Source organism: Dipodomys merriami, unplaced genomic scaffold, assembly GCF_024711535.1.
Source record: "Dipodomys merriami isolate MVZ:Mamm:240054 unplaced genomic scaffold, mDipMer1.0.p SCAF_19, whole genome shotgun sequence".
NCBI lineage: Eukaryota > Metazoa > Chordata > Mammalia > Rodentia > Heteromyidae > Dipodomys > Dipodomys merriami.
In genome coordinates, this window is record NW_027203270.1 from 6,173,184 (window position 1) to 6,193,487 (window position 20,304).

Here is a 20,304-nt window from a genome sequence, read left to right on the forward strand (position 1 = left end):
AAAAACACAAAAGACATATGTCACAGTTGTAGCATAGGAAAACAAACACTATATACTTGATAATGCTTACATGTAAGTTAAAATATCTACCAATTACTCTATTCCAACTGTATCATCAGCTAACACATACACTTTTGGTTTGTGAACAAATGCACAGAGATTTGTAATTACAACATGAAATTAGAATTACATTTGAAAACCTACATGAAAATAAAAATTAGAAGTGTATTTGAAAGTTTAAAAAAAAAACAGAACTCAAGCAGTAAAGCAAGTCTTAAGTTGGCTAGGGAGGCCCTGAGTTCAAACTACAGTACCAAAACACACACACACACACACACACACACACACACACACACACACACACACACACACACACACACACACACACACACACACACACACACACACACACACATACACATATGTATAAAAAGAATGGCATATGGATGGAAGGCATTCTTTGTTTAACTGACATGTTTGCTTACTTTTTACAAATTAAGAAAGCTTAAAAAACCCATTATACATACACAAATACATACATACATACATACATGCACATACTTACATTCGTACACATTAGTTTCTGATCATTTTGATCATACTTATAAACTACAATGATTAATTCACCAAATGAATTAGTATATATGGATTTCTCTTTTTTAGCTCTATAGATGTAAAGCTTGTTGGACTTCAGGTATATGCAAGAATTCATCCTACTCTTCATGTCATCAACACTAGGGAATGAAAAGACTAGCTTTTTCTTTTGACTTTTAAAAAAATGCTTTATGGAGATTAAGTGATTACATAGATTTCACAATATTGTGGGATAGTGATAATTAGTTAAAGTCACAAACACATTTTAACCTTCACAAGGTGAATTGTCATTATCATGGCCTATAAAAGCTCGTGAACTGTACAAACTTTAACAACACAACTATTTCTTCCAAATCAGGTGATATGTACATTTGTTTCCTTTGGCTTAGTGTAAGCTGTTCCCTCTCTCCCTCTCATTCCCTCCTTCACATCGCTATCTTTGAGTTGCTTATTTCACTTTCATTAATGTCCAGTGAAGCTAATGGACTTTCTGTATATTTTATCATGTTTCCTTCTCATTCTGTTCCCTCCTCCTAGCTTCCCTCATATGTGTGCATATGTATATACCATATGTGGGGTAAAGAAGAATCATCTAAAAACAACTGACAAATTAAGAAGAGGTCTTTTGTTTCTCCTATGACTTTTTTTTGTCGGTCATGGGCTTGAACTCTGGGCCTGGGCTCTGTTCCTCAGCTCTTCAGCTCAAGGCAAGTGTTCTACCACTTGAGCCACAGCACCACTTCTGGTTTTCTGAGTTAAGAGTCTCATGGACTTTCCTGCCCAGGCTGCCTGTGAACCATGATCCTCAGATCTCAGCCTCCTGAGTAACTAGGATTATAGGCGTGAGCCACTAGCACCTGGCTCTCTCCTATGACTTTTACCTTTTCCTCTGCTCTTCCATTTCTGCCTCAGCTCCTCTACTGATACCAAGCTAGGTTCCCCCCTACTTGTACCAAATAGGTTCCAATCTATATGATAAATTTCCGTTGAAACATATGTTTTTTGGGCTATTTTGAGAGTAATGTTCAAAATACTTACTGTATGGTAAAGAAAACAAGCCCCAACGTAGAGGTAAGCCAGATATTACATATCCAAGGCAAAGGGACAAGTATTCAAGTATATGTTAATTAATAGGGCTCAACTGCTAGCAAAAAGTTTAAATAAAACTTGTTTTCTGCATGGGTATGCTTAACTACATATATCTTTCTTCATTACAGCTCGTGCCTGTAATCCTAGCTACTCAGGAGGCTGAGATCTGAGAAATGTGGCTCAAAGCCAGATCAGGCTGGTAAATTCTGGCTATCTCCAATTAAGCACCAAAATAAGCAAGATGTGGAGCTGTGGCTCCATTGGTGAAGTGTTAGTCTTGAGCAAAAGTAAAAGCTTAGGGACAGTGTGTAGGCCCTGATTTCAAGCCCCAGGATTGGACCCACATAGAAGAAAAAAATCAAAAATGAATTCATACAAATTTATGTATTTTGTTATCTCTATTCTAGATAGCTATAGTTACAGATACAGATATTGGCTTCACATTTCTATACAATATTACAATGTATGTTTGTATGTTTTCATATCTTTCATTGATTCATTCTATACTCATTGGTACATTTGTTCCATTAAATGGGAATGACAGGGGGGAAGGGAGACAGAGGCAGGATTGCTGACTTATTGGTGGAAATCTAGGACCCAGAGTTGAATTAGGACTTACACAGCTCCTACATAGTTTTGCCCTTTGGATGCTCTCTCTCAAGAAAAATTATTTCACAAATGCATTATAGTTTATTACTTCATTCCATTAAAGTGAAACATACTTCTTTTGCTTTAAAATAAATTAAGACAGCCCCAGCACCAGTGGTTAACACCAACTCAGAAAGCTGAGATCTCAGGAACAGTGACGAGGTACAGAGGTCAAGCCCCACAACCAACCAGGAAAAAAAAAAAGGAAATAAAGAAACTAGCACATTATTGTATGTGAACCATAGACACTATACTTACTATATCTAGCTCAAGTTTTCACACAGTTACAGTGCAACAGTGAACAAGAACAAAGAGAGGAATCCATGAAATGAGTAAAATACACACAGGTGAGACTACAAAGTATACAAACCTATAATGGAATCAATTCTTTATAAGAAAAATAAAAAGCAGGGGTTGGGAAAGTGGCTCAGTGGTAGAGCGCTTGCCTTGCATGCATGAGGCCCTGGGTTCGATTCCTCTGCACCACATAAGCAAAAAAAAAAAAAAACGCCAGAAGTGGCATTGTGGCTCAAGTGGTAGAGCGCTAGCCTTGAGCTGAAGAGCTGAGGGACAGCGCCCAGGCCCAGAGTTCAGGCCCAAGACCAGACCCATTAAAAAAAAAAAAAAAAAGCAATAAGTTTTTCAACCATTTTGCTTTACAGTATTGGTGATTAGCAGTGACAGACCAGAAGCTGTCAAACAAATGAATCTCAAATCAATTATTGTGTAAATTTGAGAGGCATTTCAGATGTTACAAAGAAATCAAGGCAAAGTATTTTTCTGATGTCTTGCTATGATCAATGAGATCTGCATTTATTTTTTTAATTCCAATTTAAATATCTTTATAATTCCAATTTAAATATCTTTACATATTAAGCTCAAATTACTATCACCTTTCAAAATAAAGCATTTAAGTAACTAGAAAAATGTCAATTCTGCTAAAGATGCAGTCAGGCATCACAAGGTACATGTTTAAACTGCTTTACTAGAGACTCAACATTCATTTTCCTCTTATTAAAGGATGGAAATTTCCCTCCCAAGGAGAAGGTAACAATTTAAAATGTAGATAGGTCACACTTCACAGCTCTCAGCCCTTAAGCAGGCATAAGTAACACCTCTGGGAAGCAGACCAATTATTTACTGAATTAAAGACATCAAGTCAGCCAAGCCCTGGTGGTTTACATCTGCAATCCTAGCTACTCAGGAGGCTTAGATGTAAGGATCATGGTATGAATCCAGCCCAGGTGGGAAAGTCCATGAGACTCTTCATTCCAGTTAACAACCAAAAGGCCAGAAACAGAGCTATGTCTCAAGCTGAAGAGCACTAAATTTGTGCAAAAATGCTCAGGGACAGCAACTAGGTCCTAAGTTCAAGCCCCAGGAATGGCGAAAAAGAAAAGGAAGGAGGGTTGGGAAGACTACATGCCACAATGTATGTATGTATTATGCATGTATGTATGAATGTGTATATGTACAAATAATCTGACTAAAGTATGTAATAGAAACACCAAAATGAAATCCTTTTAAAAAACAGACACTTTGAAGCCAGGCGATGGCTCACGCCTGTAATCCTAGCTAATCAGGAGGCTGAGATCTGAGGATCTCGGTTCAAAGCCAGCAGGGGCAGGAGAGACCGTGAGACTCCTATCTCCAATAAACAACCAGAAAACCGGAAGTGGCACTGTGGCTCAAGTGGTAGAGCGCTCGCCTTGAACTGAAGAACTGAGGGACAGTGCCCAAGCCCAGAGTTCAAGCCCCACGACCGAACAAAAAAAAACAAAAAACAAAAAAACACACTTTGAAAAACTAGAAAAGAGAATTAAGAAGTAGAAATATTTTTGTCTAATAGGGGAAAAACAAAGGAGGAGGTAGCAATGCTCGATAAAAAATTTATTAAAAGTGAAATATTCTTGTCTAGAATGAAAGCATTTGTGGAAAGGGGGCAGGGAAATAGGAAGGCAGGGAAATACAAACAAAATACTGATTTCTATATGTGAAAATTAAACCAGACTAATTTGAGAAAGAGAGAAGGAAAGAAAATGTTAGAGTAGTAATTATGCTGAAGTAGTACTGCATACATAATTAACTTGTTAAAAATTTTTTAAAGAAGGGCTTTAAAGTTTCAAATTTGACGAAAATTATTTAGGACTATGACTATAAAGTAATATATTACAATAGCAAATATGTACTGCATTTTGTGAAAACAATGTACAGTGTTCAACACCGTGAGTGGACCAAATTGAAACTGTGGGCAATGAGTGGTAATGATATGTGGAACATGTTCATCCACTGTTTAATGGCAGTGGTAAGGAAAATTGTGCATTCCTAGGGGAATTGTGCAATGGGAACTCTGTACTTGTTACTCCATTTTGTTGTAAAACAAAAACTGCTCCAAAAAATAGTCTCAATACAAAAGTTCTCAAAATTATTGTTCATTTTGTACCTAAATAATTGAAAACAACTGATATATACCACCCATAATGAATTTACCAAGACGTAGCAAGGAGACCAATCTGGCGCTTGTAAACAAATCATAAATACTACCATTAAAATATTTGTTTTCATTCTGGACTCAGAATCACAGCTAATAAACAAGTGTGGGAATGAGAAATTAAAAAACAAACAGAATGCAGCTGCTGACCTAGAAATTTCACAACTCTATTTAATGAGACACTTGATTTCCTTTCTGAATAGGTCTCACAGAAGACAGAAATGCACAATACAAAGTAAACCAATCTACAATTTCTCCTTAATTAAGGTTGCAATATTATTCCATCAAGTTTATTTTGCATGATTTTTAAAATATTTCCCAGCAGGTTACAATGGGTCTACCTTTTTCCTTGACTTTTGTTGTCCAGGATATTTTTTTAACCCTGTTCTTTAAAAATATGCCTCTCCATTAGATAAAATTATTTTAGTATATAAGTGCAATGACTTGAGGCAGATGAGCTTGAAAAAGAGAAACACAATTATCTGCTTAAAAGTATGTTTTTTTTTATTCTAAATGAACAAGTTTGCAAACTAGTAAAAACTAGTCTAATACTACTTAACCCTAACACTGTTTAATCTCTGTAAGAGAGGACTTGGAAAATGACATGAGATAAAGGTGTGGTTCAAGTGGTTTGGGCCTTCACAGCAAGCTTGGAGATCTGACAAACCACAGTACCACTCCACAAAATGGGGGAGGAGCGGTAGATTTGTTGCTAAATAACAGGTATGAATACATGTCCCAATACAGTAAAGTAACTAAATTCTAAAATAACTCTAGGAAACATCAATGAGAAATGGACAGAAAAATGAGGACAGAATAAGGAAACATATGAATTGAATTGACCTAACACTTTTATTTTCGCTGTGGGAAAAACCATACCTTACCACGGTGCCACGGATGGCTGGGAACAGATTTAAAACAATCCATTCAGTAAGTTTTGATAAGTTTCTTACTACAGTGAGGCACCATGCAGAATATTGGTAAATGACATCTAATAAATGACATCTAATCCCTAAGGAAACTAAAGACTCACAAAGGAAAGAAATACTTCATTATCAGGAAACAAATTATACCATACTTTTATAAACCTAGTGCTTTCTGGACATAGAAATATTATGTATAAATGTTGCTATTTTTGCCTTATCATGTAAGTTCAAACAAAAAAGATCAAACAAATTATAAAATGACCATTAAAAATGAAGTCATTTTTATAAAAACTGATAGTTGGCAATGACAGAGGAAACCATGATCTTTACATTATATGTTTTCTATATAAAATGAAGTCCTACCAGGAAAAATTGTAACTTGGAATACTAGAGGTATTCCAATGGGGGTTAAATGAAATATACACTAACGTAGAGGAAGTCTGACATGATGAATGGAATTTAATTGGGTCACATTGCTTACCCTAAATGGGAGACTGCAAAGATGATACTTTCAGAGTGTTTCTTCAATTCTCTTCATAACAACAAAATTCAGAAAATACGTATTTGTCTTTACTAATTAAATCAATCCCCATGGTCACCAATCACTACAAAAATATCTCCATAAAAAAATTACAAAGACCAAAATGGAGATTATTCTGAATGTTCTCATTATCATTACTGATTTACAAGGATGAAAGGAAAGTAAAATAGATGAAACTTTTTATAATCAATTCTAAAAAGATGGTCATTTCTAAAAAATAATATAATAACAGCATACTCCTTAGTACATAAATCAAATGGATAAAATCTGAAAAGACTATAAATTTATAAAGGCTAGATAGCTCTGAAAAAAAAGAACAGTTCTATTCTTCATTTAAAGACATGTAATTTTTAAAATTGTACAAACTGAAAGTTTTACTAAGAAAATTGATAACTAATGAAAAATAAAGAATTAATTATTTATCCTTTCCACAAGAATATACAAAAGGAGGCCAGAAGGTGGCTCAGTGGTAGAGTGCTTGCCCTGCATGCATGAGGCCCTGGGTTCTATTCCTCATAAACAGAAAAGGCCAGAAGTGGTGCTATGGCTCAAGTGGTAGAAAGAATGCTAGCCTTGAGCTGAAGAGCAGAGGGACAGCTCCCAGGCCCAGAGTTCAAGATCCAGACAGACAGACCAAAAAAAAAAAAAAAAAAAAAAAAAAAAAAAAAAAAAAAAATATATATATATATATATATATATATATATATATATATATATATATATACACACACACACACAAATACACACAGAAGAATTACTATCTCTTGATTAAGGACATTTTAACAGAATATTAGTAGTTAAAAAGCAAAGCTGGTACCAGTGGTTCACCCCTGTAATCCTAGTCACTCAGGAGGAGTGATTGGAGATTTTTATCTCCAATCAACTACAAAAAAAAAGCTATATAAAGAGCTGTAGCGCCGGGCGCTGGTGGCTCACGCCTGTAATCCTAGCTACTCAGGAGGCTGAGATCTGAGGATCGCGGTTCAAAGCCAGCCCGGGCAGGAGAGACCGTGAGACTCCTATCTCCAATAAACCACCAGAAAACCGGAAGTGGCGCTGTAGCTCAAGTGGTAGAGCGCTCGCCTTGAGCTGAAGAGCGGAGGGACAGCGCCCAAGCCCAGAGTTCAAGCCCCACGACCGACAAAAAAAAAAAAAAAAAAAAAAGAGCTGTAGCTCTCGTAGTAGAATGTTAGTTTTGAGCACAGAAGCTCGGAGACAATGCCCTGGCCCTGAGTTCAATCCCCAGGACTGGCACAAAACAAAAACAAACAAACAAAAAAAAAACAGGAATCATGACAAATTTTTAAAAGCCATCAGCCTACAATCTTCTGCAACATAAGTTTATATTTGTACATTTCAAACCTGCTGTCAAAATAACACTCCCTAGGACATTCACCCATCTTCACAAGAAAACACTAACATATATACAATTGCTGATCACTATATTAACCATGTGATCACAGATCATTTCACAAACAAGGACATAACTTCATATGATGTCTCATATTATTTGTCTCTTAGTAAGATAATATGGTAAACACAGATATATTAGTGCAGCTTAAAAGCAAAAAATAAACAAAAAACAACCCAAAACACTAGTAAGTCTGTGAGGTGTTATGCTACACACCCCTAATTGCAGAACTTGGGAAATGGAAGCAGAAAGAAGAAAGAGAAAGAATTTTAAAAGAAATACACAGGGTAAAGGGTAAGCCTGAAATAAACCTCCGGTTACTGTTGTTGCTTTGATTGGGTTTCTTAGGTGGCTTAGGGGTCTCAGCTCAGGAGTTCTCTCTTATTAGGCAGACTCTAGACCTTGGTTAGACACAGTTATAGAACACTTCTCAAAACTGATTTTGGAAAATATTAAGTTATGAATGATATTGAAATTTATATAAAGTGGGACTTTTCTAATTGAAAATATAAATTATTTATGTAAAAAAGGTTCCCTATTTTAAGGAAATATTTGGTTAATTGGACTGGAATAAAGGTTAGACATGTATATCTAGTAGGATTCAAATGTTTCAGGAAAACATGCTTTTCCACCCACGTGTGCACACACACACACACACCTGGTAAATTAAAATTATGCATTCACCGCTTTTTTTTTAGTTACTTTTTATGTTTGAATCATTTTGTATTGCCATAATAGGTCTCATCAAAGGCCTTAAATACAAGCAGAACAACAGCGCATCACCAAAGTAAGTAAATAAGCTAATAAAATGTTAGGTTGCAAACAAAATCACAAGTATTAATAATTCTAGGTTGGAATATGAATAGTGTGGCATAATTATAATACAAAAATTAATGCACCTAAACTGCACAGTTTACCTGTTGCTTCTGTTCAATAATCATTTTACTGACAGTAAAACTGTTTTAGATAAATCAAAATTGATTTGTAAATTGATTCATTAATCAATGAGCATCATTAGCATTACTTTTTGGGAGCAGGGGTTGTTTTTGTTAGCAGAGTCCTAATATGTAGTCCTGCTGGCCTTCAACCCAAGATCCTTCTGCCTCAGCAAGCCCAAATGCTGAGATTACAGGTCTGGCCCATTAGAACTAGCTTAACATTTCTTATAAACATACTAATAATGAAGATGAGTCACATTCCACATTAGATGTTCTCAATTTCCAAAATACTTGATTGGAAAATGCATGAGATAAATGTCAAAAGAACTTACCACTTGTATTAAAAGCCATACAGCACACTGGCTTCTCATGGGCAGGGAAGTGGGCCACAATGCCATTGCTGTCAGAGTCTTCGCTCACAAGCACCTTAAGTAAAGGAAAAAAGGAGGATATTATTTTCTCACCAATAGCATGAAAACTATACCAGCTACTGCTCAATTCTTCTCAACCTATAACATGTTTTGACCATATTGGAAGGTTATTATAACTGTAAATATAAAGTAATAACTGGAAGTGGGGTTGTGCTCAAAGTGATAAAGCCACTAGCCATGAGCAAAAGAGCTCAGGGACACCTAGGTCTTGAGTTCAAGCCCCACAATCACCCTATCCCACCCCACCCCCCAAAATTCACATTTCTACACAGGCATCTGTTGCTGACTTACACCTATAATATTAGCTACTCAAGAGATCTGAGATCAGAAGATTATGATTTGTAGCCAGCCCAGGCAGGAAAGTCTATGAGACTCTTATCTCTAACCACAAAAAGCTAGATGTGGTTCAAGTGGTAGAGTACCAACTTAAGTGAAAAAGCTAAGGAAGAGTACCCTGGCCTGAGTTGAAGGCCACTACCAGCACCAAAAACAAAACACAAAAAAGTCCTATTTCTTTCATATATAGTAACCCTACACCCTATTTATATTAATTAGCATTGAGTACTTCAATTTGATGACAGGAATAAAGTCAGAAGGCACCAGATAAAAAGAATGTTTTAGTTTATAGCAAAACCTCAAAATATTACATAAGTTTCTTTGTTTCTTCTATTTATAAAACCCATAAATTCAAATATCCAGATACTTAGAGAAGGCCTCTATTGCATCATCATATTGGTTAAAACATGCTCAACACTTATCTAAGCAGAATGAGCCTCTTTTATTAACAACTTGACAATATTAAACAACAGAAAGTATTTAATTGGTACAAGGTAGATGAGCCTTCATCATAAGAACAAAACACTTCAGGAATCATTAAAATAACATTTGTTCACATGTCAAGATAAAGCTCTGGATTTTGGTATCATTCTGGGGTATTTTATTTCTGTTACAGATTTTGCCACATTGCTACCTTCAATTGCATAAATGTGTAAAAGGCAAATCAAAGCACTTAACTTAGTCAAGAAATGCTCTTAAATAAAACATGAAAGTAACAGATGAAAATGGACACAAAGTCAATTAAATCCATTCCTCTTTAATGCAGTTACCACACAATGATCCCATCACCGTAAAATCAAAGCAACCAATACAGCAACTCAAAGATTGGGCAAACCAGATGTAACATAGAAGCACAATCCACAATTAACATGAAAATACCTTTATAGCAGTCTAGTGGATTTAAATAGCAAAGATAATATAATGTTATCTGTAGCTTCTGAGATACATATGAAAAATGAAAATATTTCAGCTATGATTAAACACAAATGGAATAGGGTAAACCTGATAAATTTACTATGACTACTATAGCCTTTAATATAATCTTTGCCTGCAGTCCAATTGAATGATTTACTGCAGAAAAGATGCCCAAACAAAAAAACAAAAAATAACAACAAAAACAGATTCAGAAAAAAAGACAAAAAGTATTTGCAATGCTTAAATTTTTTGGCTTTGATAGGACAATTCTTTTAGATATACTGAAAGAAATCCACTTCAAATCATGGCATAGGTGCGATATTATGGGTCCCAGAAAAAAACAAAACTTCAATTACTTTTTGTCACTTATTTTTGCAGGGGAAATACTGGAATTCAAAACTCATGACCACCACTTGTTAGGCAAGAGCCTAACCTAGCTGTTTTTGCTTCATTTTTCAGATATGGTCTTTCTCTCTAGGCCAGCTTCAGACTATGATCTTAGAACCCATATTTCCCACATAGCTAAGATAACAGGCGTCAAGAAAAGATTCTTCATGTTGAGCAGTTGTAAAATTTGCCTCTTAACGTAGAATTTCAAATGTTACCTTTCTATATATCACGAATATACAAATGTGTCGCAACTTCACATCTATAATCTGTGTCTATAAAAGAGAGCAAACATTCCTTTGTTTCCACAGATTCTTGGTCATATTATGCTTCCTTGAGCTCAAGGAATCCTCATGTGTCAGCCTCCTGAGTAGCAATTGGGAATTACAAACTCAACAAACTGGCTTCTTTCTTTTCTCCTTTTCTTCCTCCTTCCCTAACTTCCCTTTCCCATTATTTCTTTTTTTGGGGAGGCGGTGGGGGTTCCACTCGTGGGGCCTGAACTCTGGGCCTGGGCCCTGTCCCTCAGCTCTTCAGCTCAAGGCTAGCGCTCTACAACTTGAGCCACAGTGCCACTTCCGGCTTTTTTTCTTTTTGCTTATGTGGTGCTGAGGAATTGAACCCAGAGCCTCAGGCATGCAAGGCAAGCGCTCTACCACTAAGCAACCTTCCCAGCCCCTTTCCCATTATTTCCTGATGTTGGGTATCAAACCTAGGCTATCTGTACTATCACCACTGAGCCACATCTCAGACCAAGATTTCGTTATTTTTCTGCCATTATTTTAGGAATTTTATTTTTTGTTTGGGCTTTTTTTTTTTTTTTTTGGGGGGGGGGTCCAGTCGTTGGGCCTGAACTCTGGGCCTAGGCACTGTCCCTCAGCTCTTCAGCTCAAGGCTAGCGCTCTACCACTTGAGCCACAGTGCCACTTCCCACTTTTTTGTTTTTGCTTATGTGGTCCTGAGGAATCGAACCCAGGGCCCCCTGCATGCAAGGCAAGCGCTCTACCACTGAGCCACCTTCCCAACCCTGGGCTTTTTTTTTTTTTTTTATGCAAGGGTTTTCACTTGGAATCTTGAGTTTGCTAGGTGGGTACTATACCACTTAAAGTATTTTAGCCCAAAAATTGAATTCCTTTAGGTTTTTATTGGGGGGGGGGGTTGTTTTGTTTTGTTTTTTGCTGGTCTTGGGGCCTGAACTCTGGGCCTGGGACAGCCCTCAGCTCTTCAGCTCAAGGCTAGCACTCTACCACTTGAGCCACAGCACCACTTCTGGCTTTTTCTGCTTATGTGTTGCTGAGGAATGGAACCCAGGGCCTCATGCATGCAAGGCAAGCACTCTACCACTGATTCACCTTCCCAGCCCTCCTTCAGTTTTTAATTCATAAAAAGGAAATGAAAATTGTGAAGAGAAAAATTAAGGCATAATGTAACATAATATAACATAATCCCAAATGTTGAATTTTCAGGTCCCTATATTTACTATAATAAGTATACAAGTTACACCTCAATTTAATTAAAAAAATATTCAGATGACATTTTCTACTTTCATTTGACCACAAATCTGTCAACAAATGTTAGATCTTCAACACATTTATGATCCTAGACAATGTTGAGGAGAGCTGTTATTACCTAATAAATGTGGGTGGCCTTGTAGATGAATTAACATTCGTAAAGCAAAATGGAAAAATTTTATAACACTAAAAATAACAAAGGTTTATATATTTAATTGCACTTTTAAAAGAGAACATCTGTATGTGTGTATCTGCATCAGGTAACATACACACACGCACATATACAGAGAGAAAAAGGCATTATAGTCCACTGAAAATTTGCTAGCACTTCATTAAACAAAAACAATTCAAGCCTATAATGTATTTGGTTAACCACAAAGTTATGATGGAAGAGGAAGAAAATTGTATTGTTACTTACATTTTAAATAAAATATATCATCCATATTTAATAACCCAGAATTTCAAAGATTTTTTGTTTTAATTGTGGCAAACTCCACTTTTGCTTTAAGTGCCATTTGATCTTACTACAGGAAACAACATATGAGTAGCTGCCAAATGTAATATTTCATCAAGATGTTGGCCCATATATAGTGGGAACAGCCTCTCTTAAAAGAACATGCAATATTAAAGGTTAATACTTTAAAGACTCACATACTTTTTAGGCATTTTGTCTGAAAACAGATATGAATTTTACGTGAAAAATACATTTCATAAACCTTCTACTATCCTATTCTAGAAATTGATTTGAGATGAAGTCAGTTATAAAAATGATTATAAACTATTAAGACAAAAACACACATTTCAGAAATATGTTTGGAAAGGGAAAACTATGATACAAAACAAAATAAAGTTTGAGTGCACAGGGAAGGGAAAAATGGGGACTTCTTGCCAGAACTATCTTATCAGTAAGATGAAGAAGGACAAAATACTTCCTATGTTTATAATTACCCCTTCAAAGTGTTTCTGGACCTACATTTAAAAACTAACTGCTGCCCAGCACCAATGGCTGATGCCTATAATCCTAACTATTCAGTAGGCTGAGATCTGAAGATCTCAGTTCAAAGCCAGCCTGGTCAGAAAAGTCCCTGTGAGGAACCAATATACAAGGACACGTGCACCTCCATGTTTATTGCAGCACTGTTCACAATAGCTAGAATATGGAAACAACCCAGATGCCCCACCACAGATATATGGATCCAAAAATTGTGGTACCTATTCACAATGGAATATTATAATGGCATTTGCAGGGAAATGAATGGAGCTAGAAGGAATCATGTTGAGCGAGGTAAGCCAAGAGCAAAGAGACAAACGGTACATGGTCTCCCTGATAAGTGGATGCTAAATCCAAAATGTTAGGTGATCGACAAAATTAACAGGACTTCAGAAACAAAGAACTCCCACTCATCTGGTCGAACCACTACTAAATATTCCCATGCTGCTGATCATATGTATGTTGCATATGTTATAGACTGTGATAGACAATTTGCTCCAGGAAAGTAAGAATGAACTTGTGACTTTAAATGAGCATCATTATTCCACAATATTGTGAAATTTGGGAAATTATGTAATCACTTAATCACAATTAAAAAAAAAAAAAAAAGAACCTGGGGAAAGTAGGGAAGGAAGGGTTGGTAGGGGGAAAACAATGGAGAAGGTAACAATGCTCAACAGGAAGTGTACTCATTACCTTGCTCGTGTAACTATAACCCTCTGTATAGTATCTTTACAATAAAAAATTTAAAAAAAAAACATTAAAAAAATTTAAAAAAGCCTTTATTTTCTGAGAAGGAAACTACTGAATGTAAAAAAAAACTATACTTATAAAGTTAATTATGGATCATATAAAAAACCTGTACTCATTGCCTTACTCATGTAACTGTAACCCCTTTGTACAGCATCTTCTGCGAGACGCTTACCTCCAATGAACTACCTGAAAACCAGTGGTAGAGTGCTTGCCTTGCATGCATGAGGCCCTGGGTTCGATTCCCCAGCACCACATAAGCAAAAAGAAAAAAGCCGGAAGTGGCGCTGTGGCTCAAGTGGTAGAGCGCTAGCCTTGAGCTGAAGAGCTGAGGGACAGTGCTGAGGCCCATAGTTCAGGCCCCAGGACCGAACCCCCCCCCCCCCAAATAAAAAAGAACACTAGAGAGGAGCACAAAGAGGCTCAGGGACCCAGGACCTGAGATCAAGCCCCACAACTGAATAAATACAGACAGACATACTACTGCTGAGAACCAGTGGCTAAAGTCTATAATACTAGCTACTCAGGAGGCTAAAATGTGAGGATTCAAGTTTGAAGGGAGACCAGACAGAAAAGTCTGTGAGACTAACTACCAATGGAGCCAGAAGTGAGGCTGTGGCTCTAGTGGTAGAGGGAGTCTGGAGCACAAAGTTCAGGAACAACACCCAGGCCCTAAGTTCAAGCCCCATGGCTGGCACACTGGCGTTCACGCACACACATGTGTACGTACACACACACACACACACACACACACACACACACACACACATATGCACACACACAATAGCTGAAGAAACAGGATTTTAAAACAAGCTATTTCTATTTTCATGTTATTTTAAATGTTCATGTATTATTTTTTATATTTTAAAAGAAATATGCTGGACACCAGTGGCTCATGCCCTATAATCCTATCTCTTCAGGAGACTGAGATCAAGATTTGAAGCAGTCCAGGTAGACAAATTTTTGAATCTCCAATTAACCAGAAAAAGATGACTAGAGATAGTGACAGAAACTAGTTGTGAGCAAAAAAGGGGTGCCACTATGTAAAGCCTGAGTTCAAACACCAGTATCAGAAGGAAAAAAACAAAAACAGGCTTCTCCTAATATCACCATAAGTTAAAATTAAAAACAAAACAATAAAATAATAACAGGCTTGTTACTTTCATTTTCAAAATAAGACCTTAAATACAGTTTCTAAAATTCTAAACTATTAATCTCCTTAAATCTCATCTATTCTTGATCCTAGCACAATCTACAAGTAGTACAATCTTCATGCACCAAAGTTCTTACCTGGCCTTCTCTAACGGTTTCAGTGTCAATAACTGTAATGATGCCCGGAACCAAAGGACTCCGTCTTGAGTTACTGTGGATGGTAACATCATCTTCTGTCACACCTGAGGGCAGTGTGCCTGTCAGCTGAGTCACCACTTTCCCAACCATTGTCAGGCCACTTTTCAATGTCTATACAATGGAAGATAAAAAGAACAATTTTAAATAAACACATGTATTTTCAAATATTTCATAATATATAGAAACATGCATGTTAATTCATTTTTAAATTGCTTATTTTCTTTCAATACTATATAACAACAAATTGTCCTGAATAACAGGTCTAACTTTCAAAATGATCTTGAAGTTTTGTTAATAAATCAGTACTTGTTCAGAGGAACATAATTTAAAAACACCAAAGTCAGCATTGTATAAACACACCCATAATTAAGTTATCACGATTATAGTTAAAAAGTTCTGTATCATATAAGTGTAAAATTATACTTTTATTAAAGTATGTAACATATTCACTCACATTAATTTGTATACCTTCAAAATATATAATTTGAATGAAAATTATTTAGTAATATGGGGTTGTTTTTTAAAAATATATGGAATATGGTGTCTATCTTCTAAAGTATAATATAGAGGCATTGTTAAAATATCTATGAGGCAAATGACAACAAATCTAAAATAAATCCATTGTTTTCTGTTATAAAATGCTTTTCACAGTCTTCAGTCGTTCAAATTGCTAGAGGAAATATCACATAACTAGCTAAAAGGATTCTCTTCAATCTAGTGAAAGAAATGACTTCATGCGGCTGGGAAGGTAGCTCAGTAGAAGAGTGCTTGCCTTGCATGCATGAGGCCATGGGTTCCATTCCTCAGCACCACATAAGCAGAAAAGGCCAGAAGTGGTGCTGCGGCTCAAGTGTTAGAGCCCTAGCCTTGGGCTGAAGAGCTGCTGAGGGACAGTGCCCAGGCCCAGAGTTCAGGCCCATGACCGACCAAAAAAAAAAAAAAAAAAACGAAGAAAGAAATGATGCAGTATGCTTCTAATATATTATTTCAATTAGAGATGAGGATGTTTCATGGTTACATTTAATTCTAGTCATTCAAAGCATATAAAGGTAATTCATATCTACTTTTTTCATTCACTATATTTACCTGACAGTAGAGATATGTGTAAATGAAAATGTTTTTAAAGTAATAGCACATTTTCCCAATTCTCATGTTGTAAGGAATATTTGAATTAAAATATTTCAAATTAATATTCAACAAGGTGACTTCTAAAATAGTTATGAGGAAAATACTCTCACCTATATTCTGCATATAATATAGCTTACTTGTTCAGTTATTTCAAATTGTTATATCAAACCAGTATGTTTAGAAATAAATATGATATTTTCAACAACTGCATTAAAATTATAAAAGGGAAAAACGTTTATAATGATATTTTTCATTATAAACTAACAATGTCAATCATGCTATTCAGTATACATTATGTAGAAAATGACCTTTATTTGGAATGGGAGAGAGAAACATGGGGAAAGCAAAAGAAGGGGGTGCCAATGTCCAAATTACAGAAATGTATTCATTACATGACTTATGAAATGGTAACCCTTCTGTATAATGACCTCTATAAAATTGCTCATTGATACAGAAAAATGAAGCTTGAAAAGTTAAGTAAAATGACAGCTTAAACAGCTAACCAATGACTAACCAAAATTCAAATATAGGACTGTCTCCACAACTTGGTTCTTAACCACTACCCAATCATATCTAGCCTCATAATCTATCACTGGTACTATCTGTGATCTCACAGTTCATGAGTACAAAGCTACTGGCTGAATTCAAGCAAAATGATATAATTCACAGCAGGCTGAAACCAAGACAAAAACCACAAATCAATTGTAAATGTTTTGTTTAGTGCTAAGAACTCAAATTGCAGTGATTATAAAACACATTAGTGTTCCTCAATTAGCAGCCAAACATTTGTTTCAATAATTCACAAGAAATGACTTACACAAAGTCTGTAAGAGTATTGTCACGTAAACCTCTGAAGGACCAGGAGAATCAGGCGCCAGTGTATTGATGTCAAGAGCTGGCCAGGAAGCCTGATTAACCTCTGAGATACCTCAGCTGACATACTAACTTCACTCCATTAATGTTAATGGAATTACTCCCACTTAGAAGTAGAAGTAGATATGCCTTTATCAAAGGAATGCCTTTTAGTTTTAAAGTCTTCACTTGTATATATACTCTACAATTGCCCTGAGCCTTTTGGTTAATCAATTATACCACTAAATAAGAATAAAACTAAAAACTGAAACACATACAAAGAGGAAAATATTGTAGTAGAGCAAACTACAAGGTAACAGTAAAGGTCCATATAAGGAGAGAAAAACAGTTTATTTCATAGAGGATATTTTTTTTTTGGGGGGGGGGGTCCAGTCATGGGGCCTGAACTCTGGGCTTGGGCACTGTCCCTCAGCTCTTCAGCTCAAGGCTAGTGCTCTGCCACTTGAGCCACAGCGCCACTTCCGGCTTTTTTTCTTTTTTGCTTGTGTGGTGCTGGGGAATGGAACCCAGGGCCTCATGCATGCAAGGCAAGCGCTCTACCACTGAGCCACCTTCCCAGCCCCTAGAGGATTATTTTGAATGGTGATTTCTTAACATTTCTTAGGAAAAACTATGACTATTGATAGATTCATACTGGTGAACAAGAATCTGAGCTTCAATCTTAATATTCACCAAATCTGCAATTATTATATTAAAAAGATAGAATAGGGGCTGGGAAGGTGGCTCAGTGGTAGAGTGCTTGACTTGCATGCATGAGGCCCCGGGTTCAATTCCTCAGCATCACATACACAGAAAAAGCCGGAAGTGGCTCTGTAGCTCAAGTGGTAGAGCCTTGAGCTGGAGAGCTGAGGGACAGTACCCAGGCCCAGAGTTCACACCCCACGACCACCACCACCAAAAAAAAAAAGATAGCATAATTTGCCTTGGCAAATTAACTACTAGCTATGAGAGAAGGGGAGGCAAGGGTATGGAAAGTTTTCCTGCATTACTAGAGACCTTTGCTTTCTGAATAAATTTATTTCCTATTGGAATCAAGCACAACTATGAGCACCTTTATGTCATAATTTAACCTTTCTCACATAATTGTTTTTGGATATCTTAATTGCATCACCATAATTTGTATTTGATTTTGGTACCTACCACAGTATGTCCATACCTGCCAACTTCCTCAAATCTATACTAAAAAATGAAGGAGGATAAGCACAGATTGGAGAATATTTCATCAAATAGAGATGAAAAGTACAGTAAGCATCCTCACAATCTAAATCTATACTTAAAAATTCAATACATCCCTGATTAATCTTTACAAAAGTATTTAAAGAACAAAACTATAGCTCCAGGTTATTATAACAAGTGTTTAAAAATCTATTATGAGCCATAATTCAAATGAACTTGCTGTATGTTCTGTTACTACTCATCTTTAACCTTTCTGGTGCAGTATCAGTTAGTTGTACTCCCTAATGATTAGCCCTAATGGTGTTGCTCTCTCAAAACTGTTAGCTATCATTAAGAAATTATCAAGTAAGTGGTGCTGTGGCTCAAGTGGTACAGTGCTAGTCTTGAGTTGAAGAGCTGAAGGACAGCATTCAAACCCAAAGTTCAAGCCCCATGACCGACAAAAACAAAAAACAAGAAATTATCAAGTAGCAAGAAATACCAAAGGCATTTTGATTAGAACTGACTACACTACAGCTAAAACACATTAAAATAAACTTAAAAATATAAAACATGATTTAACAAATATACCAAATATACAAATATACAAATATTATATTTTTCCATTCACTTCATACATTCTTTCCAAGGACAGTCATAATGAGAAAATTCTAAAAGTATGCAGATTAAGTATTCTTTGGAAATATAAAAAAATCCAAAAAAGATGGTAACTTTGAAGTTTCCAGTGTACATGCATTAAATATATTTATATTCACAATTGCATAAGATAAAAAAATCAAAAATAGTGCTGGCATATAGGTCTATAATCATAGATACTAGATGATCATATTTCAAGGCTAGACTGAAGACCACCCCATTTTCCCTCTAAACAGAAAGCTGGGCATGAACCCAACCCCATAACTCCAGGTATGCTAAAAGCCTAAGTACAGGAATCAAAGTCCCAGATGGCCCCAGGCAAGAAAATTATGAGGAACCCATCCAAATATAACTAAAGCATAAAGAAATGGAGATGTGGCTCAAGTGGTAAAGCACCTGTTTAACAAGGCCAAGGTCAAATCTTAGCACCTCTAAATAAATTAACAATTAAAACTTTAATTCTTTCACGAAAGAAAGTAGGTTTAAAAAAAAAAGAAACTCTACAAAGCCTCAGAGGAAGATATAAGAAAAATAGCAACTTTTCTCTCAAGAAAACGACTTAACAATGAAATAAATGTTAATTTATTTTAACATAGGTGTTTATTGTTGTTGTTGTTTTTTTTTGTCAGTCATGGGGCTTGAACTCTGAGCCTGGGCGCTGTCCCTCAGCTCTTCAGCTCAAGGCTAGTGCTCTAGCCCTTGAGCCACAGCACTACTTCCGGCTTTTTCTGCTTATGTGGTGCTGAGGAATCAAACCCATGGCCTCATGCATGCAAGGCAAGCACTCTACCACTGTGCCACCTTTCCCAGCTGATACATATATACTTTATTATTTTTATTAAGGTTTTGTAAGGGGGAGGAGTTACTGTTTCATAAGGTAGTTTTAATAGTCCTATGTTGTAGAATCATTCCTTACTGAATTTCCTATCTATTAATTTTTATGCTAATAAAATTTTATACAGTAAGCCTATACTCACAAATAAGAACTAATTCATGCTTGATTTTTCATAATTTTTTTTTTACACTTTTTGCCAGTTGTGAGGCTTAAACTCTGTGCCTGAATGCTGTTCCTGAACATCTCTTGCTCAGGGCTAGCACTACCACTTGATCCATAATGCTACTTGCCGCTTTTTCTGTGATTAATTGGAGATAAAGAGTCCCACAGACTTTCCTGCCCAAGCT

General features: G+C 36.2%; 1 protein-coding gene across 13 annotated transcripts in view; it reads right to left on the reverse strand.

The window, feature by feature from the left end:
• The window catches only part of Bcas3 (BCAS3 microtubule associated cell migration factor), a 525,475-nt gene that overhangs the window by 388,360 nt on the left and 116,811 nt on the right, over positions 1-20,304 (reverse strand). For all 13 annotated transcript variants that reach the window (XM_070027089.1, XM_070027084.1, XM_070027086.1 and 10 more), the window contains exons 12-13: positions 15,250-15,420; positions 8,971-9,064 (exon numbers count right to left, since the gene is read on the reverse strand). In XM_070027089.1, the coding sequence (XP_069883190.1) occupies positions 8,971-9,064; positions 15,250-15,420 (265 nt within the window). The remainder of the gene's footprint in view (positions 1-8,970; positions 9,065-15,249; positions 15,421-20,304) is intronic.